The sequence below is a fragment of the Periplaneta americana genome, chromosome 4, assembly GCF_040183065.1.
Source record: "Periplaneta americana isolate PAMFEO1 chromosome 4, P.americana_PAMFEO1_priV1, whole genome shotgun sequence".
Taxonomy (NCBI): domain Eukaryota; kingdom Metazoa; phylum Arthropoda; class Insecta; order Blattodea; family Blattidae; genus Periplaneta; species Periplaneta americana.
In genome coordinates this window covers 90,185,495-90,210,925 of record NC_091120.1, presented here as the reverse complement: position 1 = coordinate 90,210,925, position 25,431 = coordinate 90,185,495, and the positions used below count along the sequence as shown (strand labels likewise).

Genomic DNA, 25,431 nt, shown 5'->3' with positions numbered 1-25,431 from the left:
CATTATTACAAAAACAACCCTTGTCAGAATTGCTATTTTATAGGAGAACAATAAAAATAAATAGAACAACATAACAGCTGTTTCCGTACAACTGGTATTTATCCTTGTGACTATTGCACCTGACATGGATAATTTTTTTGAGTATATAAACATTTGAAATATGTCCTTAACTCAATTTCATTAAAAATGACTAGGGCTATTTTTGTAATAATGTCTTCATATGCTATATTTACCTATCAGCTCTTTTAAACACTGTGACTGTTTGAACTGACTCTTTTAAGCGACTCTCGTTCAGGAGCGGTAAGAAATGAACTAGTTCGCATAAAAATGCTGGTTTAGCACATCGCTACTTTCTTGTGAGAAACCATTACCTGTCTAGTCCACAGCTAACCCTGTGTCCAACCACTTTGATAGCACAGTGTTTTTTTGCTTGGTTATTTAACGACATTGTATCAACTACGAAATTATTTGGCGTCAATGAGATTGGTGATAGCGAGATGAGACCGAGGATTCGCCATAGATTATTATCTGACATTTGCCTTACGGTTGGGGAAAACCTCGGAAGAAACCCAACCATATAATCAGCCCAAGTGGGAATCGAACCTGCGCCCGAGTGCAAGCACCTTAGCCGACTGAGCTATGCCGGTGGCTGGCACAGTGTTAGAGGGTAAGCTTTTCATTTCATGAACTTCGGATTCAGTCCCTAGTGTTGACTAGAGTGATACTTGGAGTGAACAAGATAGAAGATGAGGTTATCCCAGAGTTCTTCCATTTCTGTCAACATTATACATTTCATTCCACCAAATTCCTTTCCTTTGCCTCATCCTTCCAGACAATAGCCAATTGCACTATTGCTTGAGTCAACTTTCCTCTGTAGTTTTGACTTAATCTTCTTTCACTGTCGAACTAGTATACTTTGTATTTGTCCAATAAAGTTGTGTTTTATAAAATAATATGGATGTTTAGGGAAAGCATTCATTTAACATTTATCTTCTTACAGGCCCAAAGTGATCTCTGAGTAAGTAAAATGGAAATGTTTTATGTTACAGATTCGTGAAGTAGAAGGTAAGCTTCAGCAGGAAACACCGCGGTGTGCCTCCCCAGTTCCTACACAATGCCCAGGAGGTAGTCCTGCTTCCAATATGGCTGTGGTTCCTCAGGACGACATGCCAGTCTGTAAGATTGCTGAGCGAGTAGTTCTACGTAAGATGGATAACAACCGACAAATTACTGGTTCTCAGCTTGCAACATATGGTGTAAGTTCTTTGGTACCAAATCTGTTAAGCATCTATTATAGTAAGACATTTCTAGGAATACTATTAGAAATATCTTAAGTTGGTAAAGTACAGATATATTGGTATTGATTCAATTATTAAGCAATATTATTATTTTATTTTATACTTAACAACTTCTGAATGACTGGAGCTTGGTTTCACACCCTTAGTCTTCGGACTTCCCAGTAGAGTCTTGCTAGATCTTTTCGATTTTTTCCTGGACTAATTGTCTGCAGTGTAACAGGGGTTCCTTGTTTGAAAGTACTTCCTTTATGCACAGGGAACTCCTTGTTCCTGAAACTTCCCTCATTTTTTTAATCAATCAATCTTCTTAATGTATCCAGCTGTTTGCTGACAACATAAAGTCCACTATAGTCCACAGTAGTCTATTCAGTTATTGTTTTTCACGAGAAATGAGGGGTATTTTGATCGGTGTTCATTATAGATGCCTGTTGCTAGTAGCCAGAGTTGGGGTGTAGTCAATATATACTGCAGGGCTGTGTCTTCTGCAACTGGTCCCTCAGTGTAAAATTCTCCAGAGGTAAAATAGTCCCTCAATCGGATCTCCGGGTAGGGACTGCACTGAGAGATGCCAAGAATCGTAGTAAGTAGTTATTTGGAACACCAAAAGTCACACCATCCAGTCATTTTTTTAAGGTGTTCATCTAAGCAGTTGTGACCTGTTTCCAATCTGAAAAATGCTACCGCAATTCTTCATGGAAGGGGTTTAATTTTATCAGCATTATCAATTGCAATGTTTTGCATCCAATAGGCTGCCATTTTCCTTAAGCTACCTATCCCAAATATATGCTTTACTTTATTTTTTTCTCGTTACAATCTTGTCATTGCCATCATCACTACCACAGCCATTGACAGCATCATTGTCATCACGTCATTCATCCATGCATTCATTTTTGTGGAGTACATCATTTGAAATTTCTTTTTCTCTGTACATGAAAGAGCCAAAGAATAGATTATGAATATCGTCACAGATTCAAATTTCGCAAGCCACAGGACGCATTGAACTTTTCTCTGCATTGTCCACATCTTGACTAACTGGCGAGTTGTGGTGCGATTCGTTTCACTGTCACGTCACATGATTACCTGCGCACGCATCATATGTATTCGTTACATTTCCAAAAATCTTTGCGATAACTAAAATAGTCACTTAAATCCTTTAAAATCGGGAAATAGAAGATACATAATATAATTTAGACCACCTCTGTGGTGTAGAGATCAGCATGCTGGCCTCTTGCGCAGAGGGCCTGGGTTCGATTCCTGGTCGCATTGAATATCCTGGTTGAGGTTTTTTCAGGGTTTTCCCTCAACCATAAGGCAAATGCCAGGAAATTCGGGTCACAACATCCCTGAATATAACCGGCCGCATTCATCACCAAAATCATATTCATAACAAATCAGTAATAATAATAATAATAATAATAATAATAATAATAATGATTTATTTAACCTGGCAGAGTTAAGGCCATACGGCCTTCTCTAACACTCAACCAGGAGTAAAAACTGTGTTACAAAAACACTACAAATTTACAAAGTACACTACAATTTTACACACAAAACTAAACAAGATAATAATAATAAAATGTAAACAACAAGTAAGAAGAAATCAGACATAATATATAACATAGAGAAAGAAAGAAAAAAGCATAATAAAATGTGAACAGCAGGTCAAAAATAAATGAGCCATACAAAGTATAAAAAAATAAGATAATTATTGATGATAATAATAATAATAATAATAATAATAATAATAATAATAATAGTAAATAAGAATAGTAATAATAATAATGATAATAACAATGATAATAATAACAATAATAATAACAGGCCTAATAGTAATAATAATACTAATAGTAGTAATAAAATAGTGCAGTACAAAGCATACAATGAATACAATATTTTTAAGTACACACAGTAAGGAAAATTATGATTATATATAGCTCAACTTATCATATTAGAGATATACCGTTATCGGAAAATATGAAAACAAAAATATAAAAGAAGTTAAATATCACTAGAACATAAAAAAAATGTGAATACGTGGAAACATGCAATACAACACTTGTCATAATAGTAAGTTAGTTTGGCAACTCGTCATAAGATAATTTTCTAACTTGGATTTGAAAGATTTCAATGTTCGGCAGCCCTTGACTTCAGGCGGCAGAGAGTTCCAGTGACGAGAGGTAGCAACAGTGAAAGATGAGGAATACAGAGATGATGTGTGAAGTGAAATTTCTAGCGTGTTATCGCATTGTGATCGAGTATTAATATTATGATAGCGAGAGAGAGTATGAAAACGAGCGAATAAATAAGAGGGGGATGAAGTGTGCATAATTCGATATAGGAGAGAAAGTGAGTGCAGATTTCTCCTCTCATGTAACCTAAGCCATGATAACTTCTCGAAAGAAGGTGAGATATGATCATAGTATCGAACATTACAAATGAAGCGGACGCACGCGTTATGAACATGCTGTAGTTTCTGAGCGGAATCAATCCTGAGATCACTGAACAAAACGTCGCAATAATCGAAGTGAGGTAGAATGAGTATCTGTACCAGCGTCTGTTTTAATTTAGATGGATAATGATACAATCTTTTTAGTGAATGGAGAATAGAGAATGCCTTCTTACATGTATATTTAATATGCGTATCCCAACTGAGATTAGATTCGAAATGCACTCCGAGATTTTTTACAGTAGAGCTAAACGGGATGATTGTTTTATTCAGTTTCACAGGTGGAATATTCAGGTCGTTGACTTCAGGAATTAATCTACGGTTCGCGAACAGAATAGCCTGTGATTTACATGCGTTTAGGTTAAGCCCAAATTGTTGAGACCAGGAAGAGATGGAATCAAGATCTTCATTGAGACTATTAATGCTATCATTTAGTGCATCAGGACGGGCTGAAATATACAATTGAACGTCGTCTGCATATATTTGCTATCTGCAGTGCTTAAATGATTTAGAAATTCCATTTATATAAATAGAGAAGAGCAAGGGGCCTAATACTGATCCCTGAGGAACTCCTTTATCTACAGTACGCCAGGATGAGAAACGATTATTAGATATGACACGCTGCTGGCGGCCAGTAAGGTGATAGCACTATCAGAAAGGTGTAACGTTTGTAGTTTAGTCAATAGTAGATCGAAGTCAACAGAATCAAAGGCTTTGCTATAGTCCAATAAAACTAGTACAGTAGCCTGTCGTTTATCCATGGCTGCGCGTATGTCCTCAGTAACATTCAACAAAGCAGTAGAAGTGCTATGGCCATTTCTGAATCCTGATTGTAAAGGGTCTAAAAGATTAAATTCTATTAGGTAGTCTGACAACTGCTTATGAATGATGCGTTCCAGGGCTTTGGATAAAACGGGAAGAATGGAGATTGGCCTATAGTCTTTTGCAGAAGTAGGTGAATTTACTTTAGGAAGTGGGCGTACCAAAGCTGTTTTCCAGAGTTGCGGATAAACAGACGTGATAACTGAAGAATTGAAAATATGGGTTATTACAGGAAGCACGACATCAACTAACTTATTGATAAAGACTATGCTTATGTTATCAGAGCCTTGTGCTTTAGATTTAATGCTTTTAAGAGCCCTTCTTACTTCAGAATCAGTAATGTGCGAGAAGAAAAATTTTTCGCTAGAAGGAGGAGGATTAGCTAGGAAAGTATTAATTGTATTTAGTTTTGACTGTTTTTCAGGTCGTATAATGGGAGGTGAGGTAAAGTATTCATTGAGTTTATCAAGTGGTATGTTTATAACTTCAGCTTCTGATGCTTTCTTCCCTACTCCCATATCACGTAAGTTATTCCAAAGACACCGCGGGGGAATGGACGGGTCGACGAGACTCAGGGCGTGACGGCGTTTGGCATTCCTAATGCTTTGTGTGGTTTTGTTTCTAGGTTTTTTGTAGTTGTTAAAGTTTTCGGCAGATTTGTTGTGTCTGTACTTCCGGAAAGCAGCGTCACGTGACGTCATAAGATTACGAATACTGTCATTCAGCCATGGGGCGGGTTGGTGGGTGACACGTCTCTTCTTTAAAGGTGCATGTTTGTCGAATAATTGTATTACCATGTCATTAAAGGTGGCAACTTTTTCGTCAACTGTGATTAAATTTAAAATAGCATGCCATGGCATTTGTAAGGCGTCAGAAGTTAGTTGGTCGTTGTCAATGCCTTTTAGATCTCTGTAAGTAACTACCTTAGCTGCATTTTTTGGGCACTGAAGAGAGTACTCAGCAAAAATAAGATCATGACCAGATATTCCCGGAACTGGTAACTGTCCTGAAGTTAGAATTCTATCAGAATTATTCGTAATGATTAGGTCAATTAAAGTATCGGAAGTAGGTGTGTGGTGGGTAGGATTGAGTGGAAGAATTGTTAGATTGAAATTTTCGAACAAATTACGGAGTTGATTAATCCCATTTGATCTGACAGCCAGATTAATATTGAAATCCCCCATAACTAAGACATGTTCATATTGCGGTAAAAGATCGGCTAACAGGCTTTCTAAATCGGATAAATGTCCAGCTTTGGGAGGCTTATAAATAACTGCTAAGAGACATTTATGAAGACTTGCTTGTATTTCTACGAACAAATATTCGGGTCGTAATGCATCGCCTTGTGATTTTAGAATAATTTTAGGGTGCAGATCATTCCTAATATATGCGCAAACTCCACCCCCTCGTTTGTATAGTCTGTCATTTCTACATAACGTATAGCCGTTTAAGTGAATGAGTGAGGAAGACAATGAGGGTTTTAGCCACGTCTCGCTAACAAGAATACATTGGACATCTATATTAGTGAAAATAGAAGACAATTCCTGGAAGTGTGGAATAATGCTTTGACAATCTAAGTGTGCTATTTTCAAAGATTTGGGGTCAGGTGAGAAAGACTGCTTTAACAGCTGTGAGGTAGATAATAGAGGGGTTGGGGAGGATGACAGATAAGTGGATAGAGTTGTGGGAACAGGTTGTCGACAGTGAGGAGGGTCGGGGAGGCTAGACACGCCATCAGCCTGAGGGAATGCCACAGAAAGCGGGACGATATAGGCAATAATGCCAACCTAACTAAAAATAGACTAAATTTACTGAGGTAATGTAATGCAACTAAATATAGTATTATTACAATAATTAAATAATTAGTGTTAAATTATTAAACTATTACTTTCTTAATATAACAAACAACTTATGAGGAGTTGCCTTGACTTACTAATTATGTAACTCGGCCATACGGGTGATCCTTCTTTTCGTGTCGCCGCTTTTTACAATGATGACGCCGTCTTGAGTTGATTTGTCCAAATTTAGTAATCGCTTCGCGTAAGATGTTGTGGCGAGTTTTCGTCAAGTCTTCGCGAATTGTCCAACCAGAATTTTTTAATTTTCTTTCGTTTCGGAAGACCTCGCTTCTCTTCCTATAACTAACGAATTTCACAATTATTGGTCTGGGTCGATTCTCGTCTCTCCTACCAACTCTATGGCTCCTATCAATGTCGGCCAGACTCAAGTCCACCCCTACCTTCTCCGCCACACTAATCGCTAACACGTCGGTGTCCTCATCATTGCTCTCACCTACACCAAAAATACGCAGACACTGGCATCGCTGGTATTGTTCTAAATCGTCCAGTTGTATTCTAGCTCCTCGATCCGACGGTCTTTTTGCTCCAGAGCACTTTTGAAGTCACTAATTAAGTCTTTGTTGAAGTCGAGATTTTTCTGGAGTTCCACCACCACTGCACTCGTCACCGCATCCTTGATTGTGTTGGCGAGAACTCGAACCATGCCCGCGTCTTGTAGCATGTCACGTAGCGCGTCCTTCACCACTCGTTGCACGGTAGATTCAATTTCCTCGATTTTTGGGCCACGGGGAGACATGTTGATGAAATGTAAAGACAAATGTAAAGCTTATTATACAATCGCCATATAGTTCACAACAATAGAACCAGTCTTAACAATAGTACACAGGCCTTCGGATTTCACACAGAAGATTAACTTGCGATATGACCAGAGATGTTAAAGCGAGTATAAATAACAGCGAGAAAAATATATATATATAATTTATTAAACCCTGATACACAAGGTACAACAAAAATCTACTTTTATAAATTAATAAATTATACCTATACATTAAAATCTTGGCTTTGTTTTAATTTAATTAGTGTGTTCGGTATAAATGTATATCACCTATACATGGTAACATATTATATTTATAACAAATTTTTAACAACCTAGAGAAATGACTCTTTAAAAGACCTGTGGTATTACAATATATATTGTGTTACCTGAACAGGTGTGCAACACTGTCCTGGCAGAGAGTTTGGTTAGTGAGCTGCAGGAGGCAGACCTGCAGGAACTAAGTCGCAGTGAAGCAGTGCGCAAGCAGTATGAGGTGGAGACTGAGCGACTCACTAGCAGGCTGGAACATGCACGTGCCCAGAATGCAGTCCTAGCCCTCACTCTAGATGAAAGCAAGACACAATGCGACAGGTTGAGTTTGCTGGTGGGAAAATATGAATCTAATGCCACTGCACTAAGGTGAGATGCAGTTTTAAGCTGACTTCATATTACTATTTTCAATCATTGATACAGCTTTCAGTTGTCTCATATTGTTTTCATTCTACAAGGAGCATTTGAAAAGTTCGTGAACTGACACATAGATGGCATTGAAAACGTGTCAACAGTGCCAGCATTGATAGCAGTTATTTTTCATTACTTCAAGTACGAAAAATCATATTTTCTGTTGACTACATTTGTGTAGCTTAACTTTGAAGTTAGTGCGCCGAACAGATTGACAAAAATGGAAAATATCGAGCTTCGTACTGTCATATAATATTTCGTAAAAAAGGGAATCTTCTATCTTCGTAGTGTATCCAGCTATTTGCTGACAACACATGTTCCACTATGTTTCACTATGAATTTCCTCTTCTTACAAATGATGGGTAAAAAGCACGATGCTGGTTGTATATTTCAGCAGCCACATTCCAAAGATGAAGTGTATTCACTATGTGTTAGAGAGAATTGTCCAAGGTTACAGGGATTGCAGATTTTAGATTAGTTCTATGGATGTTTGTGACAGGGCAGTTTAAGAGGATTCCAAATCTTCTTCGTTATTGTTGCACCAGCAACAACTACTAAAGTCAACAAGACTGAAGCGGTGAAGATACTTCTGAGTGATAATATGGCCTGTCCTGGCTCTTGCTAAGAAAGTTTGTATGTGTCTGGGAATGTTGCGGAACATTTGTAAATCATTAGGTTTCCTTTGAATGTAAAAAAAGAAATGAGTCCAACAGAAATTAAAGCACACATGGGTGCTACATTGGAGAAACCACTTCAGCATTTTCTATTGTGAAAAAATGGGCGGCACTATTTAAATATAGTCGAGAGAGTGTGGAAAACGAACCTCACAGTGGATGTCCAGTAACAGGAACAAGTGAAGAAATCGTTGAAAATATCCACAATATGCTGTTGAATGACATTGCTGAAAGTGCGGTAAATTAGCGAGGTTATGCATATCTCAACTGAACAGGTGTGCCACGTCTTAGTCAATGTCTTGGGCATGTCCAGAGTCTCTGCAAAGTGGGTTCCACCAGTGGCGTGCAGTCAACCCCAGCAACCCCAGCACTGCTGGGGTAAGTAATTTCTATACACCGTTGTTTTACTATACTATATTCATTGTTGCATAAATCTAGTTTGAATTTCCCACGCTCGAATCCACTATGATGTGCTGTCAGATGAGAGCTCACCAGACCCAGCAATACTGAATTTGCTGAGTTAGCGCATGCGCTCTCTATATTTCTGGTGTGCTTTGCGGGTAAGAGAGTGAGAGGGGGTTAGTCGTGTATAATGTAAGAAATCCTGCAAGCTGGCGTTAGGTGACGTCAGAATTCTTAGCCAGTGAGAGCTCACTGTTCTTAGCGCGTGGAGCAACGAGCTAGAGTTTCTCTAGCTCGTTGGCGTGGAGCCATAGAGGTATAAATGGTGAATTGATCAGATCAGGATAGCCAATAGTGTAGCCGGAAGGTTTTAAAAATACTGATGATAATATTATTGAACATATTTTACTCGTATCAAGTTGGAAGTTACCTTTTAGCTGGAATGTAAACTTGTTAATAAACAGTAGGCCTACATAGTTAATTTATTTAATATGTTTTATAATGTAGTTATTTCTGGACTGACTTTTATTGCATTCAGTTTGTTAACTTGGTAAGCGTGGCCAACTACAATTTGAATTTGTGTTTACGCTTAGAATTTACACATGTCGCGAAGTAGTTAAAGGTAGTTAATGCAGTTCGCTTTGTGGCATTGTCATTGAAATATTCTAGTTGTTATATTAATTTTATTGAGAACATTTGTAATTTATATGAAAAATGAGTATATTGGAGTGCATAATTGAGAAGCTACATGAGCGACCATTTTCAACGAGGCCTTTTCAAGAAAAGAAGAGCATTATACAGGAAGGTAGGCCAACCCCTGAGTTGCCAGATTTGGTACATAAATCTAAAAATTGTACCAGACATTTTACAGTTTCTTCTTATGAGAAATATTTATGGCTAGCTGGAAGCAGAAAATATAACTCTCTATTTTGTTGGAATTGTCTGTTATTTGGCCAAGATAGAAATACCAGCTGGACAAAATCAGGTTACATTAACTTAGGGAGCTTCACAAAAGCAGCAGTTTCTCATGAGCAATCTGTTGGGCACATTAAAGCATCCTATTTAATTGCCTCTTTTGGAAGAGTTCGGGTTGACATGCAACTAAGTGACCAGCTTAAAAATGAAATAACTTTTCATAATAAGAAAGTTGAGCAAAACAGGGAACTCCTTAAGAGATTTATTCATGCTGTGTGTTTTCTAAGCAAGCAAGAACTTGCATTCAGAGGCCACGATGAATCCAGTACTTCCATTAATAGGGGTAACTATGTTGAACTTCTGAAATATACTGAAGAATACGATCCCCTCTTGAAAGCACACTTAGAAACCTCTACAGTATTCAAAGGCGTGTCTAATAGAATACAAAATGATCTAATAGAAGCAGTAGCCAAATCTTTATTAGAAGAAATAAAATTAGAAATAAAATTAGCCAATTATGTTGCAGTTTTAGTTGACGAAACAACAGATGTCTCTAATACTGCACAATTTTCCATTGTACTCCGATACGTACATAATGGCCAAACAAAAGAAAGGTTTATTGGCTTTCAAGATGTAAGTGAAAATCGCACAGCTCCAGAGATTGCTGAGCTAATAAGACAATACTTGACGGAATTTGACAGCAATGATAAACTAATCGCACAGTCTTATGATGGAGCGGCCTCAATGGCAGGTCGTATAAACGGGGTACAAGCACTTATTAAACAGACACATTCACAGGCGTTATTTGTACATTGTTATGCGCACTGTCTAAATTTGGTACTATCAAACACAGTCAATAACATAAAAGAATGCAAAATTTTTTTTAGTACTCTGAGTGGCATTGCTGCCTTCTTCTCCCTGTCACCCAAGAGAACCAAGTTCCTAGATGCGTTTCTACAGAGGAGGCTACCTAGTGTTGCACCAACTCGATGGAATTATACAAAGAGATTGGTAAATACAGTCTATGTCCATAGAAAATGACTTATATAAGGTGTTTGATGCAATGCTAAACAATTCAAGTGAAATTGAGAAAGATATTTTGGCACCTGTAAAGGGTTACCTTCTAAATTTGAGAGACTTCACTTTCTGTTTTCTGCTGAGAACTTTTGACAAAATATTTGCATTTACTAGTGTTCTATATAGCATTCTTCAAAGCAAATCTTTTGACATTGCCTTCTGTAGGAAGAAAGTAGATGAAACTCGCAGAAACATATCAGCCATGAGAAATGAATTTGAAACTGTTTTTGCAGAAACAGCAGATGAAGTCGGAGAACCATGCAAAAGAAATGTGAATTACAAACAAATATATTATGAAATATTTGACAATGTTGACAGCCATCTAGAAAGTCGATTCCAAGACTATGGTAGCTTAGGCTTTTTAGGACTAATATCAAGTGAGAATGGAAAATATGACATTTATCAAAAGCAGTTCCCACAGATTGAATTCTCTAACTTACTTAGTGCCTATGGTAACCATTTTGAGGAAGTCAGGTTGCGAAATGAGCTAACTGTGTTCTATGCTGCTGATGATTTTAAAGAAAAAAACTCATTTGAGTTATTACAAATAATATCAGACAAATCCATTTCGACATGTTTTCCACAGCTTTCAAAGTTAATTTCACTAATATGTACAATACCAGTATCTACAGCTTCAGTCGAGAGGTCTTTCTCAGTATTAAAACGAATTAAAACATATTCAAGAAACAGGACTGGCAAAAAAAGACTATCAAATCTGGCGTTACTGTCAATTGAAGCAGATCTTCTTGAAGAAATCAGGCAAAAGGACACATTCTTCGAAAGGACTGTAGGTTTCTTTGCTGTGCAGGACAGGAGAATGGAGTTCACCATTAAGTAACAAAACAGCACTTTCATTCCTGGCATACGGTTATCCCACAACATACCTGCATTATGTAAGTATTTTAAATATTTATATTAATATATTTAAGATGATTAATATTGCACTTATTCACTATTATGTCAAACAAATTTATTTTTTATTTTTTATTTATTTATTTATTTATTTATTTTTTATTTTTTTTTTTTTATTTTTTTTTTTTTATGCCGGGGTATCGATGAATGTCACCGCACGCCACTGGGTTCCACGTTTGTTAACACTGGAACAAATTTCGAGGGATTATCTGACTCGATAGAGAAAAATACGTCCGATTTTTAGAGGTGGTTTGTGACCACTGGTGAAACCAGGATCTGCTACTACATGCCAGAGACAAAATAGCAATCGAAACAATGGAAACACAATGATTCTTCACCTCCAAAGAAAGCAAAAGCTATTCATTTGGCTGGGAAAATCATGGCATCCGTGTTCTGGGATTCTAAGGGGATATTCATGATTGACTATGTAGCAAAGAGGAGAATAATAACTGGAGAATATAATTCAAATCTCTTGCAGCAACTGGAAGGGAAAATTCGCGAGAAGAGACCGGATATGGCCAAGAAGAAAGTGTTGTTTCATCACGACAATGTACCTGCTCACACATCTGCAATTGTGGTTGTTAAACTACACGAACTACGGTTCGAATTGTTGCCGCACTACTCCTCCCTCCCCTGCTCACCATATCTCGCACCCTCAGACTTCTTTCTTTTCCCAAAGCTCAAAACTCACTTGGCTGGGAAGAAATTTTCGTCAAATGGAGAGGTTATCACATCAGCAGAAGGCTTTTTTGCAGACCTCGAAGAATCTATGTACAAAGAGGGTATAGCAGCACTGCAACACTGGTGGACCAAACATGTGAATTTCAGAAGTGAGAAATAAAGATTGTTTCAGAATAATTCTAGTTTAATTTCTATATCAAGCTTTCGTACATTAAATACCGAAAGTCACTACGAAAGTTTCAATGCACAGAAAAGTGAAAGTAGGCGAGCTGAAAAGTATCATGCCATGGGATAGCCTTATTCCTTGTGTAAAAACCCATACCAGGTAATCAATGTCTGCACTCTCATCTTCCACTAGAGTGATGACAAACATCCCTTCATATATGGATTTCAGTTGTTACAATGGAGCTGGAGAGAGAGTATTTTCGCGCTATGATCTGTGATTACAGAAGTGGATTAAACAAGGCTCAGTGTCCTTTGCAACAATTTTCCGTTGGTTTGGCGAGTTTAAGGAGGACTGGATTTCGATGAAAGAGAAAGGGAGAGCAGTGGTTCAGCATGTACAGTGACTGAAGCAAACATGAGAGTGCAGTGAGAAAATATTCTACTATCATACTAGTAGTGATTGAATCAAGTTTCTCAAAGATGGACTTTCAAACTTCAGTACCAGAAGGAACGAGAAACACATAAATATGGCTAGACAAAGATGATATTATATGCATAGTGTCCATAAAGTCTTAATACCATTTCAAAGCACCAATATGCTCTAACCATATGACATAGAGCAGTGCTGTCTATTGTAAAGTGTTGTGCCACTCTGAAAGCGTTTTATACATTCAGTGAACCTCAGTATGAGCCTCTTGGTGGCCCCTAATATCTCAAGTCCATCTGTGGGCTAGCTTATTGGATAGTTTCATTTATTTTTATGCAAAGGAAAGCAATTTCATTAACTGGTGTTCTGTACACATAATCCTTGATGTACCCCCACAAGAAGAAGTTCAAGGATGTGATATGAGGACATTGTGGGGACCAGACAATATGTTCACGAGTATTGTCTGGGTTTTCAGAATCCCATATCCGAACTGAATGGTGGCTAACATGTCCTGACAATGGAAAATGGCTTTGTCGAGAAACAATAACTTTGTAGGTATTCATTGTCTTCATTAATTGAATGAATCTTGAAACAGGCGAATGCATAATGCAGGGAGCTATCATTTGACTCCAAAGCTTGAACAGTTTGTACCTTGTAAGCATAAATGCATTTTTTTCGGAGGAGAGTGCATAGGCAAGCACTGCAGCCATAGGTTTATTGTGCAACCTCCTTATTTGGGGTGATTTTGAAGCCCTTAGGACTGCTCATCAATCACGTGATTCTCTGCTCGGTGCCATCTTATCAATTCAGCCACAGCATTCAGGTCTGATGGAGTCTGCGTGAACAGAAACACCCCCCTGCAACCGCTTCAGATCAGTGGCATTTGTTTGCAATTCACATGCATGAATCTGCTGCATCCTTAACCAGAGGGACATGCCATCATCGATTCCATGACTCACCAAGGCGCCATCTATCTGAGGGAGCTACACTCCCCCTATCTACTGCAGTCCGCTGATTGAAGCCCCTGCAGCATCTCTGGGATATGTGCAGATCCCGCAGACAAATGTCACCTGTAGGTGAATCCTGGAACCACGTCCGCCAAGTCCTCCTGGTCAACCTGTAACTATTAAAGATGGTTAATGAAATGATACTAATGAAGGCGAAATGAGTTCAAGGTCCAACGCCGAAAGTTACCCAGCAATTCTGCTTCGAGCGGTTGAGGGAAAACCTCGGTAAAACACACAATCAGGTAACTTGTCCCAACCAAGATTTCAACCTGGGCCCGCTCATTTCATGGTCAGGCAGGCTAATTGTTACTAAACAGCAGTGGACAAGCATAAAGATAATCGCTTATGTAAGATGTTGATCTAGTAGGTGCAATTCACGTGAAACACGACTTTTGAGAACTGTATTGAAATGCAGCATGCACATGTGTACACATTGTCAATAATCACATGAGACATACTTGATCGCCCACCCCAATCATTAACACTATCTGTCTCTTTAAAATTCTTCACCCATGGTTGATTTGGAGGTACTGACAGCAGAAATGTTGTTGAAAGGTAATTGGTGTCTTGAATGCACCATTGAGCCTTCTCCTGTGGTGGCATTCTTTTCATTCAATGTCAAATACTTGACTTGGCGTCATTCACCCAAGCATCTACATTTATGAGAGACACACTGAATCTGTAGTTCTTTTTGCCACTGTAGACATTGCGCTTGGTGCACCATGACACCATGAGAAGCAAATTACATAGCACTGTATGATAATTAATAGAGCAGTGGTGGAATGTCAATAGGAGAAAAGAGCAATGATGGAATGCCAATGAGGGGAACGGGAGCACCCCGAAAAAATTTACCACCAAGCACCATCTTTATTCACCATAAATTTCACTTGGATGCGCTGGGATTCGAACCTGGGCTACCAACGTGGAAAGCTGACAATCTAGCCATTTGGCCAACGATACATCCCCTTTCAGAGTAATAGAACATTTTGCAAAAGACCACACTCTTTTACCTTGTATAACCACAATGTAATGACCTTCTGAAATGATATTGGGACTTTATGGACATTCTGTATATTGTGTTTTAAGGATATGCATTTCTAAAATAACTTAGCCTAATTTTTTCTGTATTAAATTTCCACACGTTTAAATTTTTTTACAGGTTAGCTTTGGGCTATAGTGATCGAGCAATTGAAGCATATGATGTTCTCGTGGCTTTATTAGAAAGTGAGCTAGGCCTCTTGCTTGCCAACTGTCGGGCAGCAGGCATTGGTAATCCTAATAATACAAAAGGTGAGTAAATAACTAATTCATTAAATAATCTGGTCCTTTTTGCTTGAATGTATTTTGATGTAATAATGTGCACTGTGTTCGAGTTATGTGCTACATTTCAGTAGTTGTTATCACAACTGTTTTTTTAAATTGACAAACCATGTTGGTATTTGTGACACAAAATAACATGTAGCGGTTTCAGTGTAATATACACCATTTTAAGATTTCTGAATAATCTTATGTCCTTTAATTTTTCCTGTTTAAATAAAAATGTTATTCTGTATTTTAGTTAAATATAACTTACATTCTGTTTTATATTTAGAATGTAGACTTGGAATAATATTTATTAAAAATATCTGATGGTGAATGACGAAAAGCCAATTTTAGTACCATTAGTAAAGAAAAAAAAATGAAAGACTATCATTTTATAATCACACAATTTTTTCTTAAATGATTTTCTAGCCTAACATATTATTTTATTTATATTTTTTTTCTGTATATATAGATAATGATGGCAGCGGAGATGGTGACTCTGATTGTGCAGGAGATGTAGCAGCATTGCTCAGGCGTGCGGGTGAGAATCGTCGAGCAGCAGAGACTGTGGCTAGACATCTGTTGGCGAGGCTCGACAATGCTACCACGACTGGGGGAATGGGTCCTTGGGATGATTACAGCCATACCACTAGGTATGTCTTTTTTAATCAGTTTCTAATGAATATGTATACAGTACGTACAATTGTAATACCTACCAAATATAAGCTTTACGACCAGCATCCTGGTCTAATGGTCGGAGCTTCTGGCTATAGTTCATGAGGTCCTGGGTTCGATTCCCGGTTAGAGCACAGGAATTTTTCCTTAAAGGGGATTATTCCTGTGTTCGTCCATGGTCTGGAATTTAGGTTAAGTTTAGATTTAAGACCTCTCCTGGCATCACATAATCATAGTCATCCTAATATATCACTGGGGCAGTGTAACTCCGCCTTCCGGGCGCCCCAGCCTCAGAAGTGGGTTATACAACTAAGCCACTGCCAGGAGAGAAGACCAGAAATGTCGAAAAGACAACCTGATGGCATTGGTTTAAAAAATATATACATCTTGATTACACAACTTTTAACACTGTATCACTTCGGAATATGTATGATAAGAACTTTCTTGTGTTAAATATTAATGCACCTTGTTATGTTTCGACCTATTTTCGGTCATCTTCCGAAGATGACCGAAAATAGGTTGATAGGTTGTTCTGTATGGCTGTGGAAGTTCTTATCATACATATTCCGAAGTTAAAAAAAAAAAATATATATATATATATATACTTTATTTTTTTCTCGTTACAATCTTGTCATTGTCACCACCACTACCGTAGCCACTGACAGCACCATTGTCATCACGACATTCATCCATGCATTCATTTTTGTGGAGTAATCATTTGAAATTTCTCTTTCTCTGTACATGAAACAGCCTAAGAATAGATTAAATATTTATAAAACACTAATATAAGTAGTCCACACCTGTGGAGTAACGGTTAGCACGTCTAGCCGTGAAACCAGGTGGCCCTGGTTCGATTCCCGGTCGGGGCAAGTTACCTGGTTGAGGTTTTTTCCGGGGTTTTCCCTCAACCCAATATGAGCAAATGCTGGGTAACTTTCGGTGCTGGACCCCGGACTCATTTCACCGGCATTATCACCTTCATCTCATTCAGACGCTAAATAACCTAAGCTGTTGATAAAGTGTCGTAAAATAACCTACTAAAATAAAATAAACTAATGTAAGTAATTCTATTAAGTTTCTTTTTTAAGTTTCTATCTTAGTTAAGTATGTGGCTGTAATCAGGTATTTATTTTCTTAAAATTGTGATACATTCCGTTTTAATTTTTGTTATAAATAATTTCAATTAATTACGTACAGATTTTGTAACACAAAGGAGTGAATTTTATATTATAGAATGAAGAAGAAATTTGTGAATTTAAATACATTCTGTTAATTAATTGTGTGTATAGAATGAATATAATGTTGTTCAATTATGTTGTGACCACAGTACAAGTTCATCCAGTGACTGCTGTAGTGAATGGGGTCAAGGAGAGGAGCGCAGATTACGAGATCACATTGGCAAGCTAAAGACAGAAAGAAGCTCTGTGAGAGCAACAGTCGTAGAATTGGAGAGTTGTCATGTAGAACCACTTGTGGCCAGGCAACCAATTTCGCTAGCTGAGGCGCGTAAACTTGATTTGGAGACTGCTGTGCTCATGCAGGTATAGTGTTATTGAATCATTATACTGCAACGTATACAAAAATAAAAAATTATTTTCCTTTTTTCTTCTAACTGGTATGCTTTTTAATAATAATTTGAATAATAGATTCATTTCTGTTAATTTGAAATTGAGAGAGATTAACAAATATTTTCACCTATCTTGAAATGAATGAATGAACTGATATGTCCTGTGAAGGGCAAAGATCTTCTAATGGGAGCAGGGGCCAGAGAGCTTGCTCAGTGAGCCACTCCGAGTAAGTGATTATAGGGGCATTCCATGTCAAATCAACACAAAAAAGTGGACTTTTCAACCCGACCACCTCAGATTTTCATTAAATTTGGTAGGATGGTAAAGAATCTTAAGTAATTATGTAAAATTTTAGCCCTCAATAATGCACGATATCCCTACAGCAATTCTGTCAATACGAGAAAAAATGTAAAAATGTCGCATACTATGTCAACAAAAATAATTCATAACTTCTCTTCTAATTGAGGTAGAATCTTAAACTTGGGCTTATTTTAAAGCTAAGGGATCATACGTTTCAATAAAAATAGGTTTGCATCAAAGTAATGAATTCTTTATTGAATAGTCACGTGAAACACATTTTAACATTGAATATCTATGAATGCGGGACATAAATTATTTCGCGAAAAATGTATGTTATAGAGGTAAGAGTATTCTCCCCTTGGTGTAAGTTTCATTTTGGAAACGTTTCAGGAATATCAGTAAAAAATATATCAATGTATTGGTTTGTAGCACTTAAACCCGTCTTACACCAACACTGCATGCGCACGAGTTCCTACTTGTCTGATAAACTGCGTCATCGATCTGTCAGGCCGTCATGAGTGGCAGTTTATACAGTCTTCAATTTATACAAAACGTGCAATCTGTTTCAAATGCAGTGTCATTAGTTTTCGTAGTATGTGGTAGTTTTGTGCGATGTAATGGAATCGCGTTTTAAGTTTAGGCCTATGTTTGCTGCAATGCCTTCGAGAAATCAGGGCACTGTAATTAGAGGAAAAATTTAAGAATTGTTATATCGTGGATGCTTAATGTATTTCCTGATTTAAAACAGGAACAAAAGGTGTGCGCTATGTGTCGCAAAGAAATAAAAAAATATAATATGATGCTATTACGCAGAATCCTCATAATGACTAGTAATGAAGAATACGTCGACTCTACAGCAAATTTAAGTTCATTAAATACAAGTCTTTTTGACCAAGGTGTGTTCCTTATTAAACAAGAAAGGCTACAACAAGAGAAATACAAGAGACAGAAATTTGAAAATATTGTAAAAGACAAAGTCTTCGATATAAAGATGCCGAGGAACCAGGACCTTTCTGATTCTGAAATTTTGTCTCAGTTGCAGGAAAATTTTCAAAATTCAGGTAAAAGTGAGAAAATCGCCATTTTAACACTACTACCTAAAAGCTGGAGCGTAAATAATATAAAAAAGAGTTTCTTTCAGCTTTCGAATACATAATTCGAAAAGCCAAAGTCCTGGCAAAGGGAAAGGGAATTTTGTGTTCACCAAATCCGAAACCTGGAAAAACCTTGCTCGCGGCTGTTGCCGGTAAAGTTAAAGAATTCTGTTGTTCTGACGAGATAAGCAGAATGATGCCTGGTAAGAAATATTTGTTGTGATTAAAGACTCAGGGAGTAAATCACATGAGCAGAAATTAATTATATGCAGTGTTTAAAAATTCTAACCCTGACCAATAAATTGTATTCTAGCTGGAGTTAGTGGACTATACTGTCTGTGTTTGTGTCCTATCAGAATGTAAAACTTATGCCGGAAGCAATTTATTAAAGTTTCAGGTCTACGTGGATTTCAAGAAAATTTTTCTTTATACTTTCCAACTTATCAACATTTCTTGGCTACTATGGTGTGCAATCCTCCTCATATGAATTGCTTGTTCAGGAAATGTACAGGATGTCCTGAACCATTCAAAATAAGAGAGGGTTTAGAGAAATGTTTCGTATAAAACTGCAGTGAACCAGTGACCTACAAGCAGTGGATGACGACTGACCGATCAAAGCTTGAGACTATAATGAAACCCACAGACAAATTTTTCGACTGTCTCTTGGAGAAACTTGGTGATTTACTGACTCACTCATTTATATCATCTGAACAAATTAAGTTTCTACGTGATATGAAATCATTTCTACAGCCATGCCTGCTTGTTGTGTTATGCGACTTCGCTGAAAACTATTATTTCGTAATCCAAGATGAAATTCAGTCATATCACAGGACTAATGTGCAGACAACCATTCATACTTTCGTAATATATCATAACGAATCGTCATCCGATACAGTCTCTATTAAAAATCTGGTAATAATTTCACACTGCCCGAAATATGACACTACAGCTGTACATCTGTTTCAAAAATATCTAACGGAGTCATTAAAACAAACATCTTTAATTCACCACAAAAATTATGTATCTCTCCGATGGATTCTCTGCTCAGTATAAAAATAGAAAAAAATTTCCTGCACCTCACATTACATGAAGAAGATTTTGGATTTCCAACAGAATTGCATTATTTTTGCATATCGCATGGCAAAAGAGCATGCGACATTATAGGTGGGACACTTTAAAGGTTTGCGGCTTGTGCTAGTTTGCAGAGACCATCCGATAAACAAATAACTACACCTAGGGAATTGTACGACTGGACAAGGCATCATCTCCCAAACATTAATACCGTTTATGTGACTAAAAAGGGCTATACTGAAGAGGAAAAAATGCTTGCTCTTCGATTTGCAAAATCCACCTCAGTGCCTGGAACACAAGTGTCATACAGTCCTGCTGTTTAGGATGGGTATTATACTTGCTAAGCAGTTTTAAAATGCAGTTGAAACAACGCAGCATCCTGTCTGGAAAGATGATCAGGCTATTTCATCTCAGCAATGAAAGGTAAGCATTTCTTACAGAACTTCAGGTTTAACAAAATCCATGTGACAATAATTTATTTCAGATAATAATTTAAAAAATTCGAATTATGTACTATATGTTAAATTACATAGCGACATTCAAGAATATGATCAAATATAATTAAATACAACGAATGTGTGGGACATAATTATCGCGACTTATACGGTTAGCTTACGCTTGCTGTGCCATAATAATTTTTATCTTTATAACCTATGAAGATTCCAAGTTGAAACTTATCAGTTCATTATATCACTATTTGAGGTGTACTATATATTTTTTTCACTAAAATAGAACCCCCGCATTTTTAAATATGAATATATGAAAATTGTTTCACCATGTTTTTTAGTGTAATTGAATACATGCAGAAAACAATATAAGTAATAAAAACTATTACTTATTAAGAATGTATCACCCAATTTTTGTAAATTTATCTGGAGACGTTGTTGAGATATATAATTTTAATTGAAGCGGCGTGCTTACAAAAATGTGATTTCTCTTCATGTTTGAAACGCCACTGACAGAAAACGAAAAGCACAGGACATATGAAACTCGGCAGTTTTAGTTAGTGCAGCAGATCAAACAAACCCACAAAATTTGAAAGAAATCTGAGTCGGCCGGGTTGAGTGCCTTGTTGATTTGATATGGAATGACCCTATAACTAGCCAAAATTTTACATGCAAGCTTGTGGCTTAAGTAAATAAAAATTTATCAACTGAATATATTCTCTAAAACATATTAAAGAGATTTAATTTCAATTGGAATCAATGAAATTATTTTTAAAAATTCTTGTTTTTAAGCAATAACTTTTGTATGAAGTGTGAAGAACTAAAAGATTATGCAATGAATTTAGTGTAATATGTAGTTCCACTTTAACATACTACTACTACTTACTGGCTTTTAAGGAACCCGGAGGTTCATTGCCAGCCTCACATAAGCCCGTCATTGGTCCCTATCCTGAGCAAGATTAATCCAATCTCTACCATCATATCCCACCTCCCTCAAATCCATTTTAATATTATCTTCCCATCTACGTCTCGGCCTCCCTAAAGGTCTTTTTCCCCTCCAGCCTCCCAACTAACATTCTATACGCATTTCTGGATTCGCCCATACGTGCTACATGCCCTGCCCATCTCAAACGTCTGGATTTAATGTTTCTAATTATGTCAGGTGAAGAATACAATGTGTGCAGCTCTGCGTTGTGTAACTTTCTCCATTCTCCTGTAACCTCATCCCTCTTAGCCCCAAATATTTTCCTAAGAGCCTTATTCTCAAACACTCTTAATCTCTTCTCTCAAAGTGAGAGTCCAAGTTTCACAGCCATGCAGAACAATTGGTAATATAACTGTTTTATAAATTCTAACTTTCAGATTTTTTGACAGCAGACTAGATGACAAAAGCTTCTCAACCGAATAATAACATGCATTTCCCATATTTATTCTGTGTTTAATTTCCTCCTGAGTGTCATTTATATTTGTTACTGTTGCTCCAAGATATTTGAATTTTTCCACCTCTTCGAAGGATAATTCTCCAATTTTTATAGTTCCATTTCGTACAATATTCTGGTCACGAGCTGATGTAACCCATTCAATTCCAAACCCTCTGTGTTATCCTGAACTTTCCTAATGGCATATTCTAGAGTGAAGTTAAAAAGTAAAGGTGATAATGCATCTCCCTGCTTTAGCCCGCAGTGAATTGGAAAAGCATCAGATAGAAACTGGCCTATACAGATTCTGCTGTAAGTTTCACTAAGACACATTTTAATTAATCGAACTAGTTTCTTGGGAATACCAAATTCAATAAGAATATTATATAAAACTTCTCTCTTAACTGAGTCATACGCCTTTTTGAAATTTATGAATAACTGGTGTACTGTACCCTTATACTCCCATTTTTTCTCCAATATCTGTCGAATACAAAATATCTGGTCAATAGTTTATCTATTACGCCTAAAACCACGCTGATGATCCCCAATAATTTCATCTACATATGGAGTTAATCTTCTCAAAATAATATTGGACAAAATTTTGTACGACGTCAACAAAAGTGATATTCTTCGAAAGTTACTACAGTTAGTCTTGTCCCCCTTCTTAAAAATCCTCTTTAACATAATAGAATTATATACTTTCAGAATAAACATCTGATGTACAGGGTAGGTGACACAGGAATATTCTATGTAGATCTGGTAAATATTGTAATTATCTGATATGTTTACATCTGGTGCCGGAACTGGAAGCATGCAGTGTTGTCCAAAATAAATATTTTGAGACGAAAACATTAAGGGGGCCAGATACCTATGTGAGTCTTAAGCTGCTAGATAGTTAAATGAAAGTAGAATATATCGTCGCTGTACCTCCAAAATCCGCTATCACAATTATTTTGCAGGAGAAAGAAAAAAGTATTGTCACTTATAATTCCATTGATTTTCAAAGCTATTTTCGATATAATTTCAATCATTACAAGATAAATTATGGAATTATACCGAAAGTACCTTTGAAAATCTAGGGAATTAAAAGTGACAGTGTTTTTTTTCTTTCTGCTGCAAAATCTTATAAAAACGCATAGCGGATTTTGGAGGTGCAGTGACAATATGTAGTTACGTTTCTATTTTTTGTAATGGAATATGATGTGAACAGATTGTCATTTTTGTCATTGCTGTCGTCATTGTTATCATCTCGTTATCATCGTTCTCATTATCATCATTGTAATGACTATCACCACACAACTGCTGCTGTTAGAATTGTTGTATTATTGGACAGCTATTTTTTATGCCATTTTTGCTTTTTAACAAATGTGTCATTTGATCAGTTATGTTCTCATGTCTGTACATATTATGAACTGATACTAATCAATAAGCAGCAGAAGACTTCTTAACCACGTTTCTAGCACATCACAAGTTAAAAAAATAAGACAGTAAACCAAAAGACATACATACAGACTATAAGATGGAGATATATCTCCTGACAAGCAACTGCTAATGAGTTCATATCGAAAGTCTCCTCAAACTGCGTGAGTCCCTATCCTGTCACGTGACATAGGAAGCCTTGCCGTGCAGCCAGCATTCTGTGCAGCTGAGTGAACTTTATTTATTCAAGGCTGGGAGCTACTCAATTTTTCAATAATCTTTTATTCAAGCTTCAATTTCGCAACCTTACACTTACTATGAAATGATGAAATGAAATGATTAGCCTAAAAGTGTCCCGTTAAGGGCAAAGGCCTCCTCCTATAGAGGGAGAGCTCTATTTGTCTCACGCGGTGAGCTACTCCGCGTAAGAGATGTTTACAACCTTGGAATTGTTCACTTGGTTCACATTTTGCACTGTTGGATATTGTTCGCTTGTTTCTGTCGCACTGGTTTTAGTCGCTGTTCACTTGTCTTCTTAGGTTTTTCCAGTCTTCCCTATGTCTTGCTCTGCTTGACCAATGGCTTCCTACACATTCACTGAAGAGGTCGGCCCATCTTCTTCTTGGTCTTCTGTGTGATCTGTTGCCAATGCGGGGATCCCATAGTGTGACTCTCTGCGTCCATCTTCCGTCTCTAAGTCGTGCAACATGGCCTCCCCACTTCCATTTGGTGTTGGTGGCTTGCAGTGCTGGATCTTTAATAGCTGACATCTTTTGTAGCACTTCATTTGGAACTCTGTCCCTCAGTGATAAGCCTAATACCCTTCTCAGCATCTTCCTTTGACACTTACTATAGCAGCTATTTTTTATGCTTATCTATCTGCTGTGGAGAGCTCTATGAGATCTTGACATCAGCTTGTTGACAATTCCCTTGTGAGAATCAGACTCAGGTTTGCTGTGTGCTACCTCCTGAGCTACAGTGGTGACCATATGAAAATGTATACTATGCGCCCAAGTTAAATCTACATCCGGAAAGAATGTGAATCACCATTCCCTCTCCCTCTGCCCTTTGTTACATATGAGTAAATACTAAGCTGATAAAGAGGTGTTTACTGTTCGTGCCAGCGAGTTGTATGAGATAGTGATGAATACACGTCTATAGGAGGTGCTGAAAGTGTTGTACCCGTATAAATATTGTGAAAGTATTAATATTATGCATCGTATTTTTTACACACATTATATATATTACCTCACTCATTGCATTATCTCTTGTAACATGACCTCACTCACAGACGAAACAGTAGGTTGTATACTAACAACTAGAGCAATTAGAGCTATTAGCGCTCATCTCTTGCATTCACGGGATGCAAATTTAACTTGGGGGCATAATAAATTTTTTAGCCTCGCACCTTTTTTATTTTATTTTTTTTATTTGATACCGGTACCTGCACTGTAAATGATAACTAACAGTCTTATATATCCTTTATTATATTATATTATCAAATATATCATTTTTAAAATTAGGTAACTATTTGAAACTGACACCATATTGTGGATACAGGAACTAATGGCCATGAGAGAAGACAAGGCAGAGCTGCGAGCTCGTGTTTATCTCTTAGAGAAGGAGCGTTCGGCACTGGAACTAAAACTGAGTTCACAGGAGGCCCACCAGGCAGCACAGCAAGCTACAGTACAACACTTACAAGCACAGCTGCAGGATGCAGAGAGACGGTTACAAGCTCAACACCAACAGGTAATCCCAGCTTTATTAGTTATTACTAGGGACATCCAATTTTCGCGAATGATTTTTTTTTTACGAATTTCTGCTAATTGAGTCAGAGAGTTCCAATTTTATAGGTATGATGTTATCAGATTGTGTAGTAGATGTATTGTTCTTTCTCGTAGTCTACAATCATACAAATACACCAGACTGACAATAAAAAATAAAATCAAAGTCATTGTGAAATTTTCGGGTTTTTGCAACATGCAATGGATGCAGAAACTTCCAGCATTTTG

The 25,431-nt window shown here is 37.2% G+C and overlaps 1 protein-coding gene across 3 annotated transcripts in view; it reads left to right on the top strand.

Annotated features, from left to right (window-relative positions):
* Nucleotides 1–25,431, top strand: part of LOC138698040 (colorectal mutant cancer protein) — a 485,405-nt gene that overhangs the window by 419,722 nt on the left and 40,252 nt on the right. For all 3 annotated transcript variants that reach the window (XR_011331666.1, XM_069823718.1, XM_069823719.1), the window contains exons 8-13: nt 1,050–1,256; nt 7,577–7,821; nt 15,283–15,413; nt 15,898–16,078; nt 17,428–17,641; nt 24,977–25,168. Coding sequence is in view for 2 of the 3 variants with exons in the window: in XM_069823718.1 (XP_069679819.1) it covers nt 1,050–1,256; nt 7,577–7,821; nt 15,283–15,413; nt 15,898–16,078; nt 17,428–17,641; nt 24,977–25,168 (1,170 nt within the window). In the remaining variant the exon portion in view is untranslated. The remainder of the gene's footprint in view (nt 1–1,049; nt 1,257–7,576; nt 7,822–15,282; nt 15,414–15,897; nt 16,079–17,427; nt 17,642–24,976; nt 25,169–25,431) is intronic.